At 39.4% G+C, this 22,250-nt stretch overlaps 1 protein-coding gene across 1 annotated transcript in view; it reads right to left on the bottom strand.

The window, feature by feature from the left end:
- LOC126452593 (GATOR complex protein Iml1) overlaps positions 1 to 22,250 on the bottom strand; it is a 572,541-nt gene that overhangs the window by 346,152 nt on the left and 204,139 nt on the right. Inside the window, exon 15 of the mRNA XM_050091115.1 lies at positions 21,893 to 21,910. Within this exon, the coding sequence (XP_049947072.1) occupies positions 21,893 to 21,910 (18 nt within the window). The remainder of the gene's footprint in view (positions 1 to 21,892; positions 21,911 to 22,250) is intronic.

Genomic DNA, 22,250 nt, shown 5'->3' with positions numbered 1-22,250 from the left:
TCCCACAATAGTCTATCTCAGTCCTGTAAAAGCTGACTACCTGAGAATACTTGATAATTGATTCTAACATCAAGCAACAACTGAAAGAACCATACTGTGTTTTCTATACCAATTAATACAGGAAAAAGTGTCACAAAGTCCAGCAGAGACAAATCCATATTAAATGAGAACCAGAAATAGCTCCCGATAGTGCACTTACCTTATGTCAATGAACAAGCAGGTTCACTGTGGCTGCACCACACCAATTTGACATAGTAATGGCACAATCCAGAACACTGTAATGTCACTTAAGATTCTGCAAAGGTTCCCAATTTGCCAAGTTTATATGAGATACAATGGGAGTGCAGTGCTGTCTACAATGAGGGAATTGGGAAGCCCATTAACATACACACTGCAAAACATGAAAAAGACCGACTAACTAATTAATTCACAACAGCAGAACATTACAGCAATTGTGGACAGCCTCTATGGTTCCGAAAGGCCCAAATGATTGCAAGGCAGCTGTAATCCTGAAGCAATCCAATAAATGTGGATGGCCTGAACAGCAATTGTATGTCATGGTTGCTATCACATTGTAATGACCTACAAGCTGTCACTGGGTAGAAGCCTCACAGACGGCAGCACGATCATCAAAGCAAATGGCACAGGAGGAACTGTCATCATATATCCACAATCACTCATAGGAAAATATGTCTGCCAAGAGCTAACTGTCAACCCACAGTGCGTTACCAATTACCGGCAATTTAAGGAATACATACAAATTATAGCCTCCCTAATAGGCTATCCCCCACCCCCTCTACTCACAATCCACCAATGATATTTTACAACCACTAAAAATGTAGCACAATGATGTCCCTGACCACAGAGATTGTTGCTCTATGTTTATGATATTTGTTGAGGTGCAATATATATAAAGATTGAAACTGTCTACAACAAGCCTGTGTGGTTAGTTTCCTGAAGTCTCACCAACACCATTTGAACAGAGAAGTTTTACTGATCTTTGATATGATGAAGATATTCCAGGATATGTAAGAGGTGCAGTATCACATTGTAATAAAACAAATGCATTTGAAAAGGTAACAGCATCTCATCTGTTTACAGACGTCTATATTTTTCAGCTGTATCATGACTGCACATTCATCCTTACATTTCTCAATAATACTGATTATAAGAATATTGTGTCAAAACAGCTACAGATCTTATAATTCTACTGATGATGTAAACTTTCACAACCAGAGATGTCAAACTTATTAAAATATTCTTGGCTATTATGTGTTTCTTGTTGAAATCCAACTTTTGTCTCCATCTGCAGACGACATTTTCAAAGCTACAATCCTTGGTTCTCACTTTTTATAAGGTCTGATGCATGCCCAGGCTCACTATTGACTCAAAGAAAATGAAGTTTTTGTATGCTCTCATGCTGAGGTGTGACATTTCATGTTTTGCAAACTTAGAGTGCTATTGGCCTTGTCAGCTACTGTCATCCACTATTGCTATTACTCTGTGGTGAAAGACTGGTACACATCTTCTGCAGTACCGGAATCTAGATACCATTCAGTTTTAAAATTTCCCCCACCCAATTAAAATTCCTGGGATGTTTATAAAAATCTATGGTCTCTTTGTATAGCTTTTCATAGATTTTGCTTGTGGCTGCCAGTATCAGAGTCTTATCAAACTGAATCTGATGGTCACCTCACTGCAAAACATTTTCTGCAAAAGCCAATCTGTCTGTTTCTCCCATTCTGTAGTTGCTTGTGTTCTTCTAGTCGTTTTTTGACCGTTATAAACACCTCGGTGATTTTATTCAGAAGGAGGAGGGTGTGAAATTGAGTGGTATCTGGATTCTGGTGCTGAAGATGAAGTGTAATAGTCTTCCACTCATGGTTATAGCAATAGCAGATGACAGTAACCACCAAAAGCTACTTGCACTTGAATTTTCAATACATATGACATCATACTTCTGCGCAAGAGCATTCAGAAATGGAATTTTACTTCAGCCAGTAATGAGCCATGGTGTGCACTGTCTCTTCAAAAAAGCTACAAACCCCACTGAAGAATCAAGAAATTCTCCCGACCATGGCACAATAGCCTGGAATATTTCAATAAGTGCACTAGATATTTTTCAGCCGTGCCATGGCTGCATATAGTTCACATTCATCCTTAGATTTCTCAACAATACTGATTATAAGAATATTGTATTAAAACAGCTACAGATCTTCTCATTCTACAGATGAATGATTATTAAACTTACAGAAAATCTAGCAACATACTTTTATATTTTAAAATTCACTATCACCAACAGCTAAAAATTGCAGAAAAAGAAAAAAAACTACTCTACTGAAAGGAATTTTATGTTGTTCTCAAACTTTTGAGTAGCAGTACAGCCTGCAACATATTTTGGTTGCATCATCATATTTAAATGGGGGAGGCTTAATGTAAACAGCAGAAGTTACATATATTCTACATTTCTTAAATGTATGTTGAAAACGCTTTCTGATGGAGAAGTGACACAGCAGCATTTTTCCCTATGTTAATTACCCATTACAAAGAAAATGCTATTTTGAAATGATACAGCAAACAAAGAGCAATTTCTTATAACCAATTTTCAGATAGCAAAAATGACCTATAATGCAGCATTTCAATGAAGATATTGCCCCCACTTTCAAATCAATGAAATTAACATACAGTTAAAAAACTCACAAACATTACTGATCTACACTATTCTGTCAGATTTACTTTCTGTGATAAGAACATATGGGAATTATAAGATACAGCAAAACTTCTGAGTGGTTCAAAGTGGAAAAATAGCCTGTATGAGGAACTTTCCATATTTTATAACTGAAACCAGCTCTTTTGTTTTTCAAAGGCTGGAAGTTAATAACGTACCAAAAAACATATTAACAAAAAAACTACAAACAACAAACAAGAAAAATAATATGGAAAGAAGTACCAAACAGATGTTCTATATCTACATCAATATTTCACAAGCCATCTGATGGTGTGTAGTGGAGGGTACTTTGGCATCACTATCTGAGCCCTGCTTCCCTGTTGCATTTGCAAATGGTCCATGGGAAAAATGATTGTTGGTAAACCTTTGCATTAGCGTTAATATCTCAAATTTTCTCACTGCAGTCATTTCGCAAGACATATGTGGGAGGATGTAATACATTGTCCAACTCTTCCCAGGATGTACTCTCCCAGAATTTCAATAGTAAACCACTCTGTAATGCACATCATCTTTCTTCTAGTGTTTGCCACTGGAGTTTTTTGAGCATCCCTGTAATGCTCTCACCTGACTAAATGAGCCTGTGATGAAACAAACTGATCTTCATTGAATCTTCTCTATCCCATCTATTAGTCCTACCTGGTATGGGTCCTCAACTAATGAGCAATACTCAAGCATCAGTTGATCAAGTGTTTTGTAAGCCACTTCTTTCATAGATGAGTTACATTTCCTTAAGATTCTTCCCCTGAACCTCATTCTATCATCTACTTTCGCTACTCTCTGTTTTATGTAGTCATTCCACTTAAGGTAGCTCTGTATAGTTACTCCTAGATATTTTATGGCAGACAGTGTTTCCAGTAAATTATCAATGGTGTAGTTGTATAGCTGCAGATTTATCCCCCTGTGTATGTGCAATATCTTACGTTTATTTAGGTTCAGAGGCAACTGCCAGAGCCCACACTATTTATCAATCCTCTGTATGTCACTTTGTAAATCAATACTAGCTTCTGGTATTGCTAGTTTGTTATAAACAACCGTATCATCTGTGAACAGTCTTAAAGAGTTTACGATGCTTCTCACCAGATCATTTATATACATTTCAAATATGTAATGGTCATCTCACACTTCACTGGGGTACTCCAGAAATTACATTTACACCTGTCAGTTTTGTTCTACCTGTAAGGCAGTCTTGAATCCAGTTGCAAATCTGGTCCAGTACTCAATGAGCTTGTGTGTGTGTGTGTGTGTGTGTGTGTGTGTGTGTGTGTGGACACACGCAACACACCCAAATGTGTTCCTGAAGTCAAGGCTTCTGACTTTTAGAGGACATTGATAAGTGAGTATAAAATATGTACCATAATCCTACGTCAGATTGACATCAGTGATATAGACCTATAATTATGTACATTTTTCTTAGGACCCTTCTTGAAAATGGAATCACCTGTGAGTTTTTCAAGTTTCTAAGTACCCTTCATTGCTAGAGTGACCTACAATAAGCTGCTGCAAGTAGGGGAGCACGTTATTTCGTATAATCTCTAATATCTTCAGGTAACTCCTGCAGTCCTGATGCCTTTCCATTATGTGATTGCAGATGCTTACCTGTTCCAAAATTCACTTATCCCATTATCTGCTATTTTGATGTTTTCATGATGACTGAAAGGAGGAACCGTATTATGATCTTCCACATCCAAACAGTTTCGGAAGACCAAATACAGTAATTCAGAATTTTCCCTGTCACCATCTGTTTTGGTGCCAACAGGGTCCCTTATTGCCAATACATGATTCCAATCTGCTTACTGATTTTACATTAGACCAAAACATCTTAGGACTTTTAGTCAGATCCCTCAGCAAAATGTTACTTTCAAAGTCATTGAATGCTTTTCTCTTTGCTCTCCTTATGCTCATTTTTCCTTCATTCAGCTTTTGTTTGTCATCTACGTTTTGAATTCTCCTGAATCAGTGATGAAGCTCTCTGTTTATGTAGTAGTTTTCAAACATGATTATTAAACTACAGTGGATTTGTCCCATCCTTGAAGACCTTGCTCAGAAGATACTTGTCTAAGGCATACTGTACTATGTTTCTGATTCTTTTTTTCCACTGGTCTTCTACATCTTCATCCTCAGCACTGAATATCTGCTGCTGATTACTCAGATACTCTGCAACTTGTTTCCTGTCACTCTAACTAAGTAAAAATATTTTCCTAGATTTCTTAACATTCCTTGTAATACTGGTAATCATAGAAACTTTCACTGACTTATTATCACTGGTAGCCTCCCTCCTCTAAAAATATTTCATCTATCTGTTTGTCGCTATGCAGCATAAGATGTCAGCTTCACAGGTTTGTGGTTTCACTATGTGCTCAAAGCAATTTTCAGACAAGACACGGAGAATAATGTCACACGAATACCTGTCTCTGGCAACAGTTTTGATTGCATGATTCTCCAGTTCTACAGGGTGTTACAAAAAGGTACGGCCAAACTTTCAGGAAACATTCCTCACACACAAAGAAAGAAAATATCTTATGTGGACATGCGTCCGGAAACGCTTACTTTCCATGTTAGAGCTCATTTTATTACTTCTCTTCAAATCACATTAATCATGGAATGGAAACACACAGCAACAGAACATACCAGCGTGACTTCAAACACTTTGTTACAGGAAATGTTCAAAATGTCCTCCATTAGCAAGGATACATGCATCCACCCTCCGTCGCATGAAATCCCTGATGCGCTGATGCAGCCCTGGAGAATGGCGTGTTTTATCACAGCCGTCCACAATACGAGCACGAAGAGTCTCTACATTTGGTACCGGGGTTGCATAGACTAGAGCTTTCAAATGCCCTCATAAACGAAAGTCAAGAGGGTTGAGGTCAGGAGAGCATGGAGGCCATGGAATTGGTCCGCCTCTACCAATCCATCGGTCACTGAATCTGTTGTTGAGAAGCGTACGAACACTTCGACTGAAATGTGCAGGAGCTCCATCGTGCACGAACCACATGTTGTGTCGTACTTGTAAAGGCACATGTTCTAGCAGCACAGGTAGAGTATCCCGTATGAAATCATGATAACATGCTCCATTGAGCGTAGGTGGAAGAACATGGGGCCCAATCAAGACATCACCAACAATGCCTACCCAAACGTTCACAGAAAATCTGTGTTGATGACGTGACTGCACAATTGCATGCGGATTCTCGTCAGCCCACACATGTTGATTGTGAAAATTTACAATTTGATCACGTTGGGATGAAGCCTCATCCGTAAAGAGAACATTTGCACTGAAATGAGGATCGACACATTGTTGGATGAACCATTCGCAGAAGTGTACCCGTGGAGACCAATCAGCTGCTGATAGTGCTTGCACATGCTGTACATGGTATGGAAACAACTGGTTCTCCCGTAGCACTCTCCATACAGTGACGTGGTCAACGTTACCTTGTACAGCAGCAACTTCTCTGATGCTGACATTAGGGTTATCATCAACTGCACGAAGAATTGCCTCGTCCACTGCCGGTGTCCTCATCGTTCTAGGTCTTCCCCAGTCGCGAGTCATAGGCTGGAATGTTCCGTGCTCCCTAAGACCCCGATCAATTGCTTCAAACAGCTTCCTGTCGGGACACCTTTGTTCTGGAAATCTGTCTCGATACAAACGTACCGCGCCATGGCTGTTGCCCCGTGCTAATCCATACATCAAATGGGCATCTGACAACTCCGCATTTGTAAACATTGCACTGACTGCAAAACCACGTTCGTGATGAACACTAGCCTCTTGATGCTACGTACTGATGTGCTTGATGCTAGTACTGTAGAGCAATGAGTCGCATGTCAACACAAGCACCGAAATCAACATTACCTTCCTTCAATTGGGGCAACTGGTGGTGAACCAAGGAAGTACAGTACATACTGACGTAACTAAAACGAGCTCTAACATTGAAATTAAGTGTTTCCGGACACATGTCCACATAACATATTTTCTTTATTTGTGTGTGAGGAATGTTTCCTAAAAGTTTGGCCGTACCTTTTTGTAACACCCTGTATACCTAGCAAGTTGGGGTCACCCACTATTATAATATGGTCAGCAAAGTTATTCACAAAATTCTGCAAGTTCTCTCTGAAGCATTCTACCATTACAGCCCTGGTGCAGGCATTCTATAAAAGCATCTGATTACCATTTTTGACTCACCTTTTGTGCTTAACTTCATCCAGATCAATTCACATTCAGAATCTATGATAACCTACATACAGAGTCTGCCAGAAAAATGTATATACTCTTTGTCAGGCTCTACTGAGATATCGAAATTGTCATTTGAACTGATTTACAAGTGTGTTGTAGTTTGGTATTTGACTCAACGGATGTTAGTACCTTCATCTCAGTATTGAGAAAACAAGATGGTGGGAGCATGCTTGATATTCAAGCAACGAAAATGTATTGTGAAGTAGTTTTTCAAGTGTGATAATGCCGCTGAAGTGCAACAACAGTGGAGGTGGGAGTTTTAAACAGAACCGCCAACCCGCCACACAATTAAATGCATCACTGACAAGTTTGAGTCGCAGGGAACGATTTGTGATATTCGCAAATAAAGATCAAGAAGGCAGTGTATAGCTACAATCCTGCTTCATTGGCTCTCGTGTTGGAAACATTTGTTAATGCTGCAGTGTGGAAGGATTACATTCCACGATTACTGCATCCAATTAATTATGACAATCCTGATTGCCAAACGCAATTTTGTGAATGGTATCAGCAAATGGTAACTGATGAAGAACAATTTGTGATGAAGGTAGTTTGGAGTGACGAGGCACAATTTAAACTTAATGGAACTGTGAATTGGCATAACTGTGTGTACTTGGTGCCAGAAAATCTGCATATTTATGTGGATAAAGTGGTCAATCTACCAGGGGTTCACGTGTGGTGTGGACTATCATATAGGGACTTAGTAGGTCCCTTTTTCTTTGATGCTACTGTCACTGGAGAAGTGTACCTGGAAATGTTAAACACATCAATTTTGCCAGGTATAAGTGCACTTTATGGAGATGATGAAGCGGTCTTCTACCAACAGGAAGGGGCATGACCACACTACCACCAAGCCAGATACGCTTTCCTGGATGACAATTTTCCGAGGCACTGGATTCGATTAAGAGGGCCCATTGGGTTCCCTCCCAGTCGCCAAATCTAACACCTATGGACTTTTACTTGTGGGAAACTGTGAAAGATAATATCTATCAATGTAAGCCATGCATGCTGGAGGAACTTTGCCAGGAGATTACAGTGACATGTGCAGCAATCTCCACTGTAACACTGACTGATGTGGTTGCGGCGACCGCTAGTCATTCTGTTATGTGTCTAGCCGCCAATGGTAAACATTTTGAACATTTAAAGTGACTATCTGCTAAACTGAAGGTTGTACAACACGTGTGATCAATTATTGAACTTGAAATAAACACATAAGTAATAATTTTCGTTCCTTAAAGTATGTACACATTTTTCTGGCGGATGCTGTAGACATTATGAAATTCTTCCCTCCTATAAATATGCTGCCACCTTTGGCAACTAGCCTACCCTTACAATAGCGATATCAGCCATCAAGGCCTTCATCATAAATGAACGAACCCCCTCTCCATCTAACCTCCAGACAACACCTAGCTGCCTACCCTCTCTCTGCCTTGCCCCTGTATGCTCCTGCAAGCAGCACTTTACTATCCCCTACCCTTACCCCGTTATCCCTCCCATGCCCGCCCCAGCCTCCTCCTTACCCCCATCACCTAGTTGCTTCTCCCATCATATGCTGCTACTTGCAGTCTGGTCTCAGCAGCCAGAGGCTGTAGTCATGTGTGTGTGTGTGTGTGTGTGTGTGTGTGTGTGTGTGTGTGTCCGATGAAGATCTTGATGGTCAAAAGCTAACTTCCTGACAGTCTTTTTGTTGTGCCTACCAGGACTCAGCATCTCCACTATGGTGAGTAAAAACTATACTTTTCATAATACTACCCTTACAATAAATATTCCATTTAAAGATTTCATTGCTATTCACTTATGGTTTCAACCAACTTTCCTCTCCCCATAATATAATTACCTTTAATAATAAATTCTTATTCTGGGACCTTACCTGAATGCTTCTGCTGTTTACTAATATCATCTTTTCTATCTCTGATTTGTGAATATGAGCATTCTGCGAGAACAAAGTGGCTGATGTTTCTTCAATTTCATCAAGCAATTCATATCTGATACCAAGGGGTTTGGGGGGAGTGAGGAGTGTTCCATTAACCTAAAAGCTCTCATGTGCACACTACACTATCTCTGCCACCCTAGTAGCTGATTTCTGTGTTAAGGCAAACCTGACCTGTTAACAGGGATCCTACAATTCTCCACCCTAGAACTGAGGTGGCATCTAATTAGTATTACTCTATGAGTTAATGTTAGAGCTTAATAACTGATTGACATTGTCTTTGTAGAAACTACAGATAATGGCCACAGAAGCTACTGTGTCATGGAATAAATCATTACATAATTCACAAAATACTTGCAATAAATTTCAAAACAGTAAACTAACTGAAAATTAAAAAATGTAAAAACAAAAGATTGGCAATAGTTACACACAAACAATATGTTACAATGAAAGTTTCAATACTGATGTCAGGAAATTCTGATCACATTAAAGAGACTGTGCCATAAGAAATGCTTTCAACTTACATTTCAATATCTTGGGTACACAAAATTTTTGAATTGTATTCTATTTTTATTGGTCCTGGTTTCTATAAAAGCACCTCATGCATAAGACAGTAGGCAATTCAGTTGTACACATACGAGTGAAAGTGATTGCTATGCATACATATCTGCTGGAAGTCTACTGAAAAGGGGACATGAAGGATAGTACACTCTGTCTCATACAGTGGTTACTATCCAAGGCAAGAACATGTACAGAGATGGCAGAGTCAGTTAACTGAGACACTTTAATGGTCTGCACAAAGTTAACACACAGACAACAGATCGTCCGGACATTCAATTACTGGCTAAGAATTATGTTTGTGAATGCAATGACAGCTCTAAATTAAGATAATACAAGAAATAATCAAGTGCAAATAGACAAAGTGAATAAGATTTAATATTTCATTGTGATTGATCACCATTTCACTCCTATTAGAAAGAAACGTGGTACTCATAAAAAACTTTATATACAAACTGTTTGACTAGGGAAGATCGTACTGTGGTTCATCATTCAAATCACTGCACAGATATCAAAATGACAGACTGAAATAAGTAATCATGAGACAGAAAAACAACTGAAATCACTTAACACATCAAAGGCACCTAGATGTGATGGGACACACACACAATTCTACACACAGTACAAGAAAGAACTTGCTCCCCTTCTAGTAGCAGTGTACCATAGGCCGATGTGGGACAGGTTATTCCCATTTTTCAAGAAGGGGCATCAGACAGACACCCAAAACTGTAGGCCTATATATGTGACATCTGTATGTTATATAATTTGGAACATGTTTTATGATTGTGTATTATGGCATCTCTGGAGACTCGAAATCTCCTCTGTAGGAATGAACACAGATTCATCAAACAGTGGCCATGTAAAACCCAATTCCCTCTCTTCATCTGTGAGATCAAGAAGCCAATTGATACCAGTACTCAGGTTTCTCCCATATTCCTTGACTTCCGAAGGAAGTCCTAGTGAACAAAATATGTATGTTCAGAATATCAGACCAACTGTGCGATTAGATTGAAGAGTTCTCAGCAAACAGTAAACATCTAGAAGTCAGCATTTGGAATGATTTATGTGGAACTAACACATAAAACTGATTGCGGGTGTGGCAGATCCCAGACTGGAACTGATTAGAAGAATCCTCAGAACATGTAGTCCATCTACAAAGGAGGTAACTTAGAAAACCCAAGTTTGGCCAATTCTGGAATACTGCTCCCCAGTCTGGTATCAACACATGATAGGGTTGATGGAGAAAATAGAAAAGATCAAAAGAAAACCAGTATGTTTCTAATTCTACAGCTGCATCAATACTCTGCAGACCATCATGAGGTGCATGGCAAAGTGTACGTCCTATTGGACCAGCTATTAGGTTTTCTTCCTGTTCCATTCACATACGGAGCACAGGAACAATGATTCTTTGAATTATTGTGTGTGCAGTAATTATTCTAATCTTACCCTCACAGCCCCTATGTGAGCAATATGTAGCGGCTAGTATCATATTCCTACAGTAATCATTTAAAGCTGGTTCTGGAAACTTTGTTAACACACTTTCTTGGGATACTTTACATCTATCTTCGAGAGTCTTCCAGTTCAGTTCCTTCAGTGTCTCCCTGACACACTCCCATGGATTAAACAAACCTGTGACCATTCATGCTGCCCTTCTCTGTATATGTTCAATATCGTCTGTTAGTTCTATCTGGTACAGGCCCCACACACATGAGCAATATTCGAGACCAGTTCACATGGGTGATTTATAAGCAATTCCCTTTGTAAATTTATTGCATTTCCCCACTATTCTACAAATAAACTGAAGTCTACCACTTGCTTTACCCATGATTGAATCTAAGTGATCATTCCATTTCATATCCCTACAAAGTGTTACACTCAGGTATTTGTATGAATTGGACAATTCCAACTGCAACTCATTGATATTACAGGCACAGGATACTACTTTTTTCGTTTTGTGAAGTGTGCATTTTTACATTTCTGAACATTAGGAAAAGTTGGCAATCTCTGCATCATGTTGAAATCTTGTCAAGATGTGACTCAATATTTATGCAGCTTCTTTTGGATAGTACTTCATTATAGACATGTCTGCAAGGTCATTAAAATACAACATTAACAGCAAGGGTCCCAACACAACACTTCCCTGGGGCACAACTGAAGTTACTTCTACATATGATGATTACTCTCCATACAAGGGAACATGCTACTTGCTCTCTACTAAAAAGTCCTCAATCCAGTCACAAATTTCACTTGATACCCCATGTGATTATACTTTTAACAAAAAGTGCAGGTGTGGTGCAAGTCAAATGCTTCTTGGAAATCAAAAAACACAGCATCTATCTGGTTACCTTGATCCAAAAGTGTCAGGATGTTACATGAGAAAAGTGAAAGTTCGGTTTCACATTATTGGTGTTTTCGAAATACATGCTGGTTGGCTATGATGTGGTCATTCTGTTCAAAATAGCTAAATATATTTGAGCTCAGAATATGTTCTAATATTCTACAACAAATCGATGTCAAGGATACTGGATGGTAGTTTTGTGGAACTTCTACCACCCTTCTTACAAATGGGTGTGACCTGTGCCTTTTCCCAAGAACTGGGCATGGATTTTTGCTAAAGGAATCTATGATAGATTATAGTTAGAAGAGGGGCTAACTCAGCCACAAATTCAGTATAGAATCTCACAGGGATTCCATCGGGCACTAGAGCTTTCTTCAATTTTAAGGAATTTAGCTCTTTCTAGACACCACTAACACTAATATGAGGTGGAATCCAAAATTTCTGGGACTGGTGCTGCCATCTGGAAAGTAGGAGTAGTAGATCTTTGCATCACTAGGTGGTGAGAGCTGCATATCTGATGAGTCAGTGTGCAGAGTGGCATTCAGCTGGGAGGATGTGTTGCTTGTCCACAGTGAGTTCCATAATATTTACTATTAAAAACAGTCTTGATCACAACAGTTTTTAATAGTAAATATTTGTTAGACATTTATCACTGCCTCTCAAACAATGTATTCAAAAGTAATTTCCATAATACTCTGTGTTTGGTGTGTGGCGATTTTACGATGGATCCGCAAACAGAACAGTGCGTGTGTATCAAATTCTGTGCAAATTTCGGGAAAAGTGCTACGGAGACCCTTGCAATGATTCAACAACTGTTTGGTGGACAGAGCATGAGCCATCTGCATGTGTTTGAGTGGCATGCTCAGTTCAGCGGCGGCCATACAGACGTCAAAGTTGATGCTCACACTGGAAGGCCCGATAGCTGCACAATGCCAGACATTGTTGCCAGACTTCAACAATTAGATCGTGCAGACCGACATCGAACCAGTCAAGACCTTGTGGATGAAATGGGTATTGGTTATGGGACATGTCAATGAATGTTCACTGATGAATTGGGCATGCATCGTGTCGCCACAAAATTTTTGCCAAGGATCTTTACTGCCGATCAGAAGGCACAGCGTGTTGAAGTGTGCACAGACCTTCGTCAGACCGCATCTGATTATCCAACCTTCTTGTCATGGGTTATCACCGGCAACGAGAGTTGGATTTACGGTTATGACCCAGAGACAAAGCAACAATCGTCCCAGTGGAAGAGCCCAGGCTCTCCAAGACCCAAAAAAGCGAGACAGGTGAACAGCAAAGTGAAGAGCATGCTTATCATTTTCTTTGGCACCAAGGGATTGTACAGAAACAATTCATCCCAACCAACCAAACAGTGAATTCTGCATACTACTGTGACATTTTGCGACAGCTCCGTGAAAACTTGTGGCAAAGATGGCCTGAACTTTGGCGTCAAGGGAACTGGCTGCTGCATCACAACAATGCACCCTGTCACACATCCTTGTTCACCAGGATCTTTTTGGCAAAAGACAACATGGCGGTTGTACCCCACCCACCATACTTGCCAGATTTGACATCTTGGGACTTTGCACTATTCCCAAAACTGAAACTCAAGTTGAAAGGCCATCAGTTCGACACTCTAGAGAGGATTCGAGAATCATTGCTAACGGTGATAAACACCCTCAAAGAACAAGACTTCCAGAAAACGTTTGGCCAGTGGCAGAAACACTGGCACTGGTGTGTACATGCGGATGGGAACTACTTCGAGGGTACTGGTGACCATTAGTCTAAAGGTAAGGTTTGTAACAGATGGCAGCACCAGTCCCAAAAATTTTGGATAGCACCTCGTACTTATTTCACTCATCTTTTCAGTGGTACAAGAATTAAAGTGGGGCAATTCTTCTGGGTTTTCCTTTGTAAAAGAACATTTGGAAACAGACTTAAACATTTCAGCTTTTGCTTTGCTACCTTCAATTTCAGTTCCTGTCTCATTCACTAGGGACTGGACACTAACTTTGGTGCACTAACATCCTTTGCAAATGACAAGAATTCCTTTGGATTCCGTGAAAGATCACTCTATAATATTCTGCTATAGTAGTCGTTAAAAGTAGCACGCACGCTCTCTTGATGGTCAAACACATTTCATTCAGCATCTCTCCAACTACAGACCTGCTCTTTGTTTTACACCTATTATGCAGTAACCTCTGTTTCTTTACAGTGACTGTATACCACAGAGGTTCCCTCCCATTATGAACTGTTCTACTGGTTACGTATCTATCCAGTGGATGGTCAACTATTCTTTTATATCTGAGCCACAGTTTCTCTACATCATCCTGCCCTGTGCTCAAAGTTTCAAGTTCCTCAGTGAGATATGACACTACTGATTTTTTTTATATAGTTTACTGAACATATATATCCTTCTGCTTGTTTTACTTGTCCTTTGTACTTTCCTAATTATTGTTGCCACAACCACATCATGGTCACTGATACCAGTTTTGATGCAGATGTCTTCCACAAGATCAAGTCTATTTTTTGCCATTAGATCCAATATATTTCCATCGAGAGTGGGGTTCCTAACAATCTGTTCTAGGTAATTTTCAGAGAAGGCATTTAGAAAAGTTTCACAGGATGTCTTATCACGGTCACCACTAACAAAACTGTAATTTTCCAAATTAACTGTTGGCTGATTTAAGTCTCCACTGATGATTACAGAATGACTGGGAACACGTACAACTGAACTGAGGTTTTCTCTAAAGTTTACATTTACATCAGGAGATGAATCTGGTGTGTGACAGAAGGAGCCAATTATCATTTTATCCCCATCCGTGATACTGAGTCCTGCCCAAACAGTCTCACATGTAGCTTCAATTTCTATCTTTGTAGACTTGAATTTCTTGCCTACTGTGACAAAGACACCACCTCCATTTTCCATTTGCCTTTCCTTTCAATATACACTTAAATTTTTCCCAAAAATCTTACTGCTACCAATTTCAGGTATCAACAGCTTTCTGTACTTAGTATTATGTGAGCTTCACCACATTTCATGATCACTTCAAACTCTGGCACTTTGTTGCAGTTTACCATTAGGATTTTAATACTCTCATTTGTGGGAGGCATTTCTTTCGATCTTACACTGATACTTCTGGGTTTCCTACAGCTATCATCATCTGGACTGGATGGAGAGTTGGCTAATCTAAAAGACCCCTTGTGCACCCAACACATTTACCTGAGTAGCAGCTTTTGATGTGCAGTGCACACCTGACATATTTAGTGGGATCCTACAGTTCTTAACCCAATGACTCAAGTCAAGGTAGTCACAGCCTAGAGTGTCACAGAACCTTTGCAGTCCCTTGTTCAGTCCTTCCACTCAACACAGAACCAAAGGGCCAAGATCAGTTCTGGGGACAATGCTGCAAATTGTGAGTTTCGTTGAAACTCATTGCACAAGGTTAGTCTTTTCAACCATCTCTGCCAGTGGCTGGAATGACGCAAGAATGACCCTTGAGCCCAGACAACTGGCGTCATTTGTTCCAACATGCACCACAATCTGCAATTGGTTGCACCCTGTTCCCTAAATGGTTGCCAGACTAGCCCATTCAACATGTTGACTGAGGCCCCCAGGCATACACTCTGAGTCCACCTGGTTTCCTTTCCTGCCCTTGCTGCCATTTCTCTAAGGAATACCATCATTCGACATATGCTTGAACTTCTGATGAGTAATAGACCTCTACCCTTTTGCATTTGCCTCCTCCTGACACAGGACAAAACAGGTTTACCCAAAACAGGTGAAGTGAGTCCCACTGGCTCAGTTACAGTTACAGTGAAAGACAACACCTCAAACTTGTTGGCTGGACGGATCAGTACAGCACCCTGAGTCTTCCCTGGTCCCCATCCACCCTCCACAGGATGCATAGATCTACCATTGACATGCTACTCGCAGTCAAGTGGACAGGCAATAACAGATCCTGTACTTTCGGCAGAACAGACAGGATCCATGAGAGGATAGTATTTGAGGTACCACAGGTGCACAACTCTCAGGAGCTCTAACAATATGCCGGTTTGCAGCAGCTGCCCATCACTTGACAGTAGTCAGGACGACTTCCAGCTGCTTACAGTCAACAACCAGTTCATCCTGTGTTTGGGAACAACATTCACAGTAGGGCTGCATACTCTCACCTGTGGGAGGCATTTCTTTCAATCTTAAACTGATACTTCTGAGTTTCCTACAGCTACCATTATCAATATTGGATGGAGAGTCGCCTAATCTAAAAAACCCTTGTGTTCACTCCACACAGTCAGGTACCTGAGTAGCTCCTCACACATCTTGCAAAAAGAACATGAAGCAAAAATTAGAGAGATTCAAACTCATACATAGAGTTACCAACAAAAGACCTTCCCACACACCATTCAGGACAACCAAGAAATGGGGGAAGCAAAAGTGGTACACAAAGTACTCTTCACCACACACCACAACATTTCATTACAGATTCATCTGGTAACCATGAAAGCATCATGGAGATACTCAACCAACTCCAGTAGCAGATGCTAAGTAAGACATGCTGTTCGTCACAGTGTGGTTCACTGTTGAAATTCTGAGAGCATACATTCCTCGAAGAGTCAACTAACTTATTGCTTCCTCCTATGTACATCTAGCAAAATGACCTTGAAGGAAAAATTAGAGAGGTCGAGCTCACACACAGGGTTACTAAGAACAGATCTTCCCACACACCATTTAGGATGAACAAGAAATAGGAAAGTGACAGTGGTACATAAAGTGCCATCAACCACACACCACAACATAGCTTATGAAATATAGATGCTGAAGTAGATTTTGCCTGTCTGCAGATGATGCAAGGTGTTAAGTGCATCAATAGTCAATGAATCATTTAATCCACAGTGCGTAGAGGGCGTGGTATTTCCCTGAAGTGGCTCTGTGATACTTAGTGGTGGTTTGGCCCTACTCATTAAGGTTCCAAGATATAGGAATAAGGACGTTAACTGAAGTATTCTTGTTGGCTGACAGTTGCCTTCTCTTCTACGTCTTCAGTGTAAGTATACTGTAAGTACTTCCATCTTCAAAGATGACAACAGCAGTGTTTCTGGTTTGGTGAACAATTAAGCACCTGATCACTCCTTGAATGGCTTGCTAAATCACTTGATCTGAATGCCACAATTTTTTTGGGATTATTTGGAACAATGGGGGAACACATCAATCAACATCCCAGCAATTTGGTAGCCATAAGGGATCTAATCATCAATAAATGGCTTCAAATAAATATGGCATACATGAAGAAACTTGTGGACCCTCTTCCTCATAAAATTGAGGCCACTATCAAAGGTAGAGGTAGTGTTACACGTAATTAGCATGATGACTCGTGAGGGTGACTTATTTTTTATTCGGTGTGTTTACATACTAGTATGTTTATCGTATAGAAAGCTGTGATGAATGTGCATCAGAAGCAATAAAAGCATGTTTTCATCACTAGTAGCTAGCTGCAACAGCTTAGAAGAGTCATTTGATTACTGGTAATACTTCACAAAGCGAAATCACAGTCTCAGTGAGAAGTGTAATATTTTTAAGTTTCAATGTCTCGCAAAATTTTCTCCAGTTTTATGATTCATTTATTTTAAACACCTTTGCATGTGTATTCATTTACCTGTGCATAGATTTTACAGGTCACAGTTGTATTACTTCTGATCTCTGATCAGTAATAACACACTCTTTATTAATAACAAAAACAGTTATGTTAATTGTAATGGTAAGATGACAATTATAGAGAAAGATCGAAAGAGGCTGCTGCCAAGGCTTGAAATTAATGTACTTGCCAAGCAACATAATCTTAACCTGATGTGCAAAGCTCAAAGCAGGTAAATCGTATCCACATAGCTGCAAAGCATGTGTCTGGTGGTATTTCCAGGAATTTTTATATACTAGCAAAAAATAGAGAAACAGAGGTACACACACACACACACACACACACACACACACACACACACACACACACACACACTCTCTCTCTCTCTCTCTCTCTCTCTCTCTCTCTCTCTACGAGATGCTCAGTCCACGAGTAGTTGTACCAAACAACAATAAATTTCCACACCATTACACATTAGTGGTAGTGAGCAAAATTATTATCTACAGAAGGCTTTAGTAACTCAATTCACAAAATATTATGACTACCAGAACCATGTGCCAGTTAGCATTTACAGCAGCATGGTGGGGAACAGAACACATCAAATATATTGTCATTGGTTGTACACTATCACTATACAGAAAACAGTTGAGGCTTTTAGACTGTGTTCCAAAATCATTCCTCTACAACTGACAATAAAATGTACACTTGTAAAACTTTCTGGATGACACATAGACATCTTCACACTAAGCACCCCATTCTCAAATGCATGAAAGAAAGAAGTATACGCGGAAGAGCCAAAATATTACAACCACCTGTGTAATAGCATGCACGTTCATCTCTGGAATGCAGTATAGCAGTGATTCTGTATGGCACAGATTTGCAAAGTTCATGGTAGGTCTCTGGAATTATGTAGCACCAGATGCCTATATAGGAGTCATGCAATTCCCTTAAATCACAGGCTGGTCACAAGTAGGTGTGGAGCTGCCATGCTACAGTGCCCCATGTGTGTTCCATGGCTCAGGTGAAATTGGTGACCACGATACCAGTACAAGTCCACTATCATGCTCCTCAAACCACTGTAGTGCGATTCTGGCCTTGTGACACAGATAGTTGTCCTGTTGGAAGATGCCACCACCGTCAGACAAGACATTAAGCAAGAAGCGATGCAGTCGTCCATGACAATATTCACATCACAGCTGTCATGGTGCCTTTGATTTCTACCTAACATTTCACAGAATCTCAGACAAATGTTCCACTTAGGCATAATACTGTCTCCAGCAAACCACACCAGGGCACACTGAATGTTTCAAGCATCCGTTTGCATGGATGCAACCATCAAACTGATGTAACAAGAAACACGATTCAACAATACCAGAGATGGAAAGTTGCTACTCACCATATAGCGGAGATGCTGAGTCGCGATAGGCACAACAAAAAGATTCACACAATTATTCGCGACTCAGCATCTCCGCTATATGGTGAGTAGCAACTTTCCGTCTCTGGTATTGTTACATTCCATCCTGGATTTTCCATTGTTTGAAGAAACATGATTCATCTGACAGGGTGACATCCATCCATAGATCCATAGTCCAGTTCTGATGATCCCATGCCCACTGCTATTGCAACTTATCACAATGTTGGGTCAACCTGAGAACACACGGGTGTCACCTGCTGCAGAGCCCCATGTCCAAAAACGTGCACTGAACAGTGTGCTCTCAAACACTTGTGCCTGAACTAGCACTGAACTTGGTTGTCAGATCTGCATAGGTAGTTGTCTATTGCTTCACACATCAAGCATGCCTCCAACCTCTATGTTGTGCGATAAGAAGTGGATGTCCAACATGTTGTTTCATGGTCATTCAACCACTTTCCACAGCTGCTCACAACTGTGAACAGCAGAGAAGCTTTGTCATTTCAAAGATGCTCATTTTCAGGTGCCACATCACAACAATCTGTCCTGTGTCAAAGTCACTTGTGTCAGAGGATTTCCCATTTGCAGCTTGTACCATCAGTAAACTGATTCCCAATTCTTCTCTTTTTTTCTTTTATACTTTCCTTACCACATCACATGGCTACAATGCCATCAGATGGAATTCAGTTTCGTGGTGGGCTGTGAATAAAGTGTTCTTGGCTCATTACTGTGTGACAGCTAGAAATGTGTTATAATATGGAGCACTGGACACCATATACATTTATAAGATGAAAAATCAAAACCTGTATATGGAGAATTATTGGGAAGAGAGAAGGATGGACTTGTGAAAATGACACTGTTTGTTCCAATGAATAGGAAGTAAGAAGTTTAGGAAGGGAAGAAAGAAGACACCAAGTCATTGCGGAATTAATAAAATAACTGAATATGACAGCAACAGCAACATAAATCACAGGAGTCTGGAATAAAAGAGCAGAATGATTGCTGACATTAAGAAGATGAAGAATGTAATAACAAGTACTGTAAAAGGCCAAACAAACCGCAGTTGTCATGAAAGTAGAAGGCAATTAATTTCAAAAATCAATAGTATAATAAAATATATGGATTATAACAGAAATGGAGCTGAAGAACAAAGATCCTTGTGCAAAATTCTGGAGAGATAAGGTCAACAAAAATATCAAGTTCTTCAACTACGAAACTGTTCTTCATGATTTTTGGATATTCAGTTCAATAAAGAAAGTAGAACACAATAAATTTAGGAGTAAAGGACACAACTCATTGAATAGTAAACAATTCAGCACCTGTACTACCTATTTCCTTTACTTCTAAATGGTTTGAAATGCAGTATATTATTGCAAGAAGTTTGGCTGGTGAATTAATAATTATTGTCTGCATTAGACCATTCAATAAGAACTGAATGCTGAGTTGACAAATGCTGCTTTTCTGTAACACTGTTATTACTACAGTATCACAATACTGCTTATCTGTACCACTATCATTTACAGTACTCCACTTCCCACGTATACAACATAAATAGTATACTTCACGACTCCCTACACAGATTATTATATTTGTTTGAGGTGAACAGAACAGTAGTGCAGCAGAAGATGACTAGGAAAGAAAATGCTAAGTTTGAGCACCTGAAGAGAATGAATCAAAATATACTACGCAAATTTGAATAGGGGTATTATATACATTTGTAAAGTGTCTCAAAACAACTATAAAATTTGAGGTATAATGTACTTCATATTTGAACTTCTAGAGATCAGATGAAGCAGTAGCAACCCGACCAGAAATCTAGATAAGCAGGGCCAACCTGTACTGTCAACGGCCACTTTTACCGATCGTATTATTATTATTATTATTATTATTATTATTGTTATTATTATTATTATTACTGTGTTTGGGTTACTGTCTCCAATTAAGCTCATGTTTGAAACCAAACTGCCTGAAACATGAACGGTTTTACATCATCTTACCACTTCCTCACTTTTTACAGTTGTTTACTGCTTTATTCTGACTTTGTCTGAGCATGGAATTTTGAGCCGAATTCAATTTCTGTAAAAAAATCTTCTGGGTGAGTGAGACCATATTAAAATATAAAATAAAAACATGTCTCAGTTATGACTGCACACTACCTTCATCAGGATGACTATTTATGAGGTTGCAGTAGTTGTATAGATACTACACATAAGGCATGTTAATTCAGTAGCGCTCGTAGTTTGACAGCTGAACTGCAAAAGCCATGTACCCCCTGTAAAGCAAATGCGTGCTGTGAGAGAGTCATTTCCATACTGGCAAAAATAAAGGACAACTGGGGACTTTCTATATGTGAATGGCATGGTGAGTTCGTTAGCAGAAGGAAGCCATCAGTGACGGAACTGCAAGTAAATAGAATGATGAGCATGGGACTGAGGAAACATTAGAAAATCAACAAACAACTGAACTTCCAACTGATTACTGGGCAAAATACTATGTCAGGATACTGGATTACTATTTAAATGATACAAATACAGACATAGATTCCTATTATCTTCATTCACTAAAGGAAGACAATAAAGTTGATGGTATCTGTAATCAATGGCTTTAAAAATTCAGAACAATGACTGAAATTCTATAAGCTAACCAAAATCTGCAGATCCATTCGAGTTTTCTGATAGAGTACTTAACCAGACCCAAATTCAGAGTACCTAGATATCTTCGATTTACATGAGCTCAACTTACATTCCTCAGTTAAACTCAGTCTGATCTGTAAAGCGTAAGGAACTCCCATTTTCAGTATTCTTCTAATGTTACAACATGCATAAAATGACAAATTTTGAATTAACAATTACAATATTCATAAAGAAAAATGCAACAGTGGGGAATTCATGGATAAAAGATACAAAACAAATTTATTTTCATTATAAAATGAGCTAAGAATTTATGGAGGGCTTCTAGTGACATTCCAATTCAGCTGTTACTGCTCAGAGTTTGAGTACAACAAAACTACAATAACATTTCCTTTCTTTTAAATATCTATAAATAAAATTTTAATCTGATTCAAACCTATTATAACTTTTCCAACTGATTGTATGATTTCACGCGAGTGATGCACCCAACAGACAGACATGAAAAGAAAACAAAAAATGAGACACACATTAGCAAAAGCACATAAAGCACAATTCCTGTTCAGTTTACAAAACAATATCAAATAATAAGCACAATAGTTGACTTTATATGAATGCTCACCCAACATGGAACGCTGAAATTCTTGGACATGAAAATTAAGACAGACAAGTAATTATAAAGAAGACATCACATGTAATTATAGTAACATTATCCCACATACTATACATAATGCTTACATTTTATTGGTAGACCATACACAGTTTCATGTAACTGAACAGCACTTTCTACAATGCAT

This window comes from Schistocerca serialis, chromosome 1 (assembly GCF_023864345.2).
Source record: "Schistocerca serialis cubense isolate TAMUIC-IGC-003099 chromosome 1, iqSchSeri2.2, whole genome shotgun sequence".
Lineage (NCBI taxonomy): Eukaryota > Metazoa > Arthropoda > Insecta > Orthoptera > Acrididae > Schistocerca > Schistocerca serialis.
The sequence above is the reverse complement of the archived record's forward strand: the minus strand, read 5'-3'. Positions and strand labels throughout refer to the sequence as shown.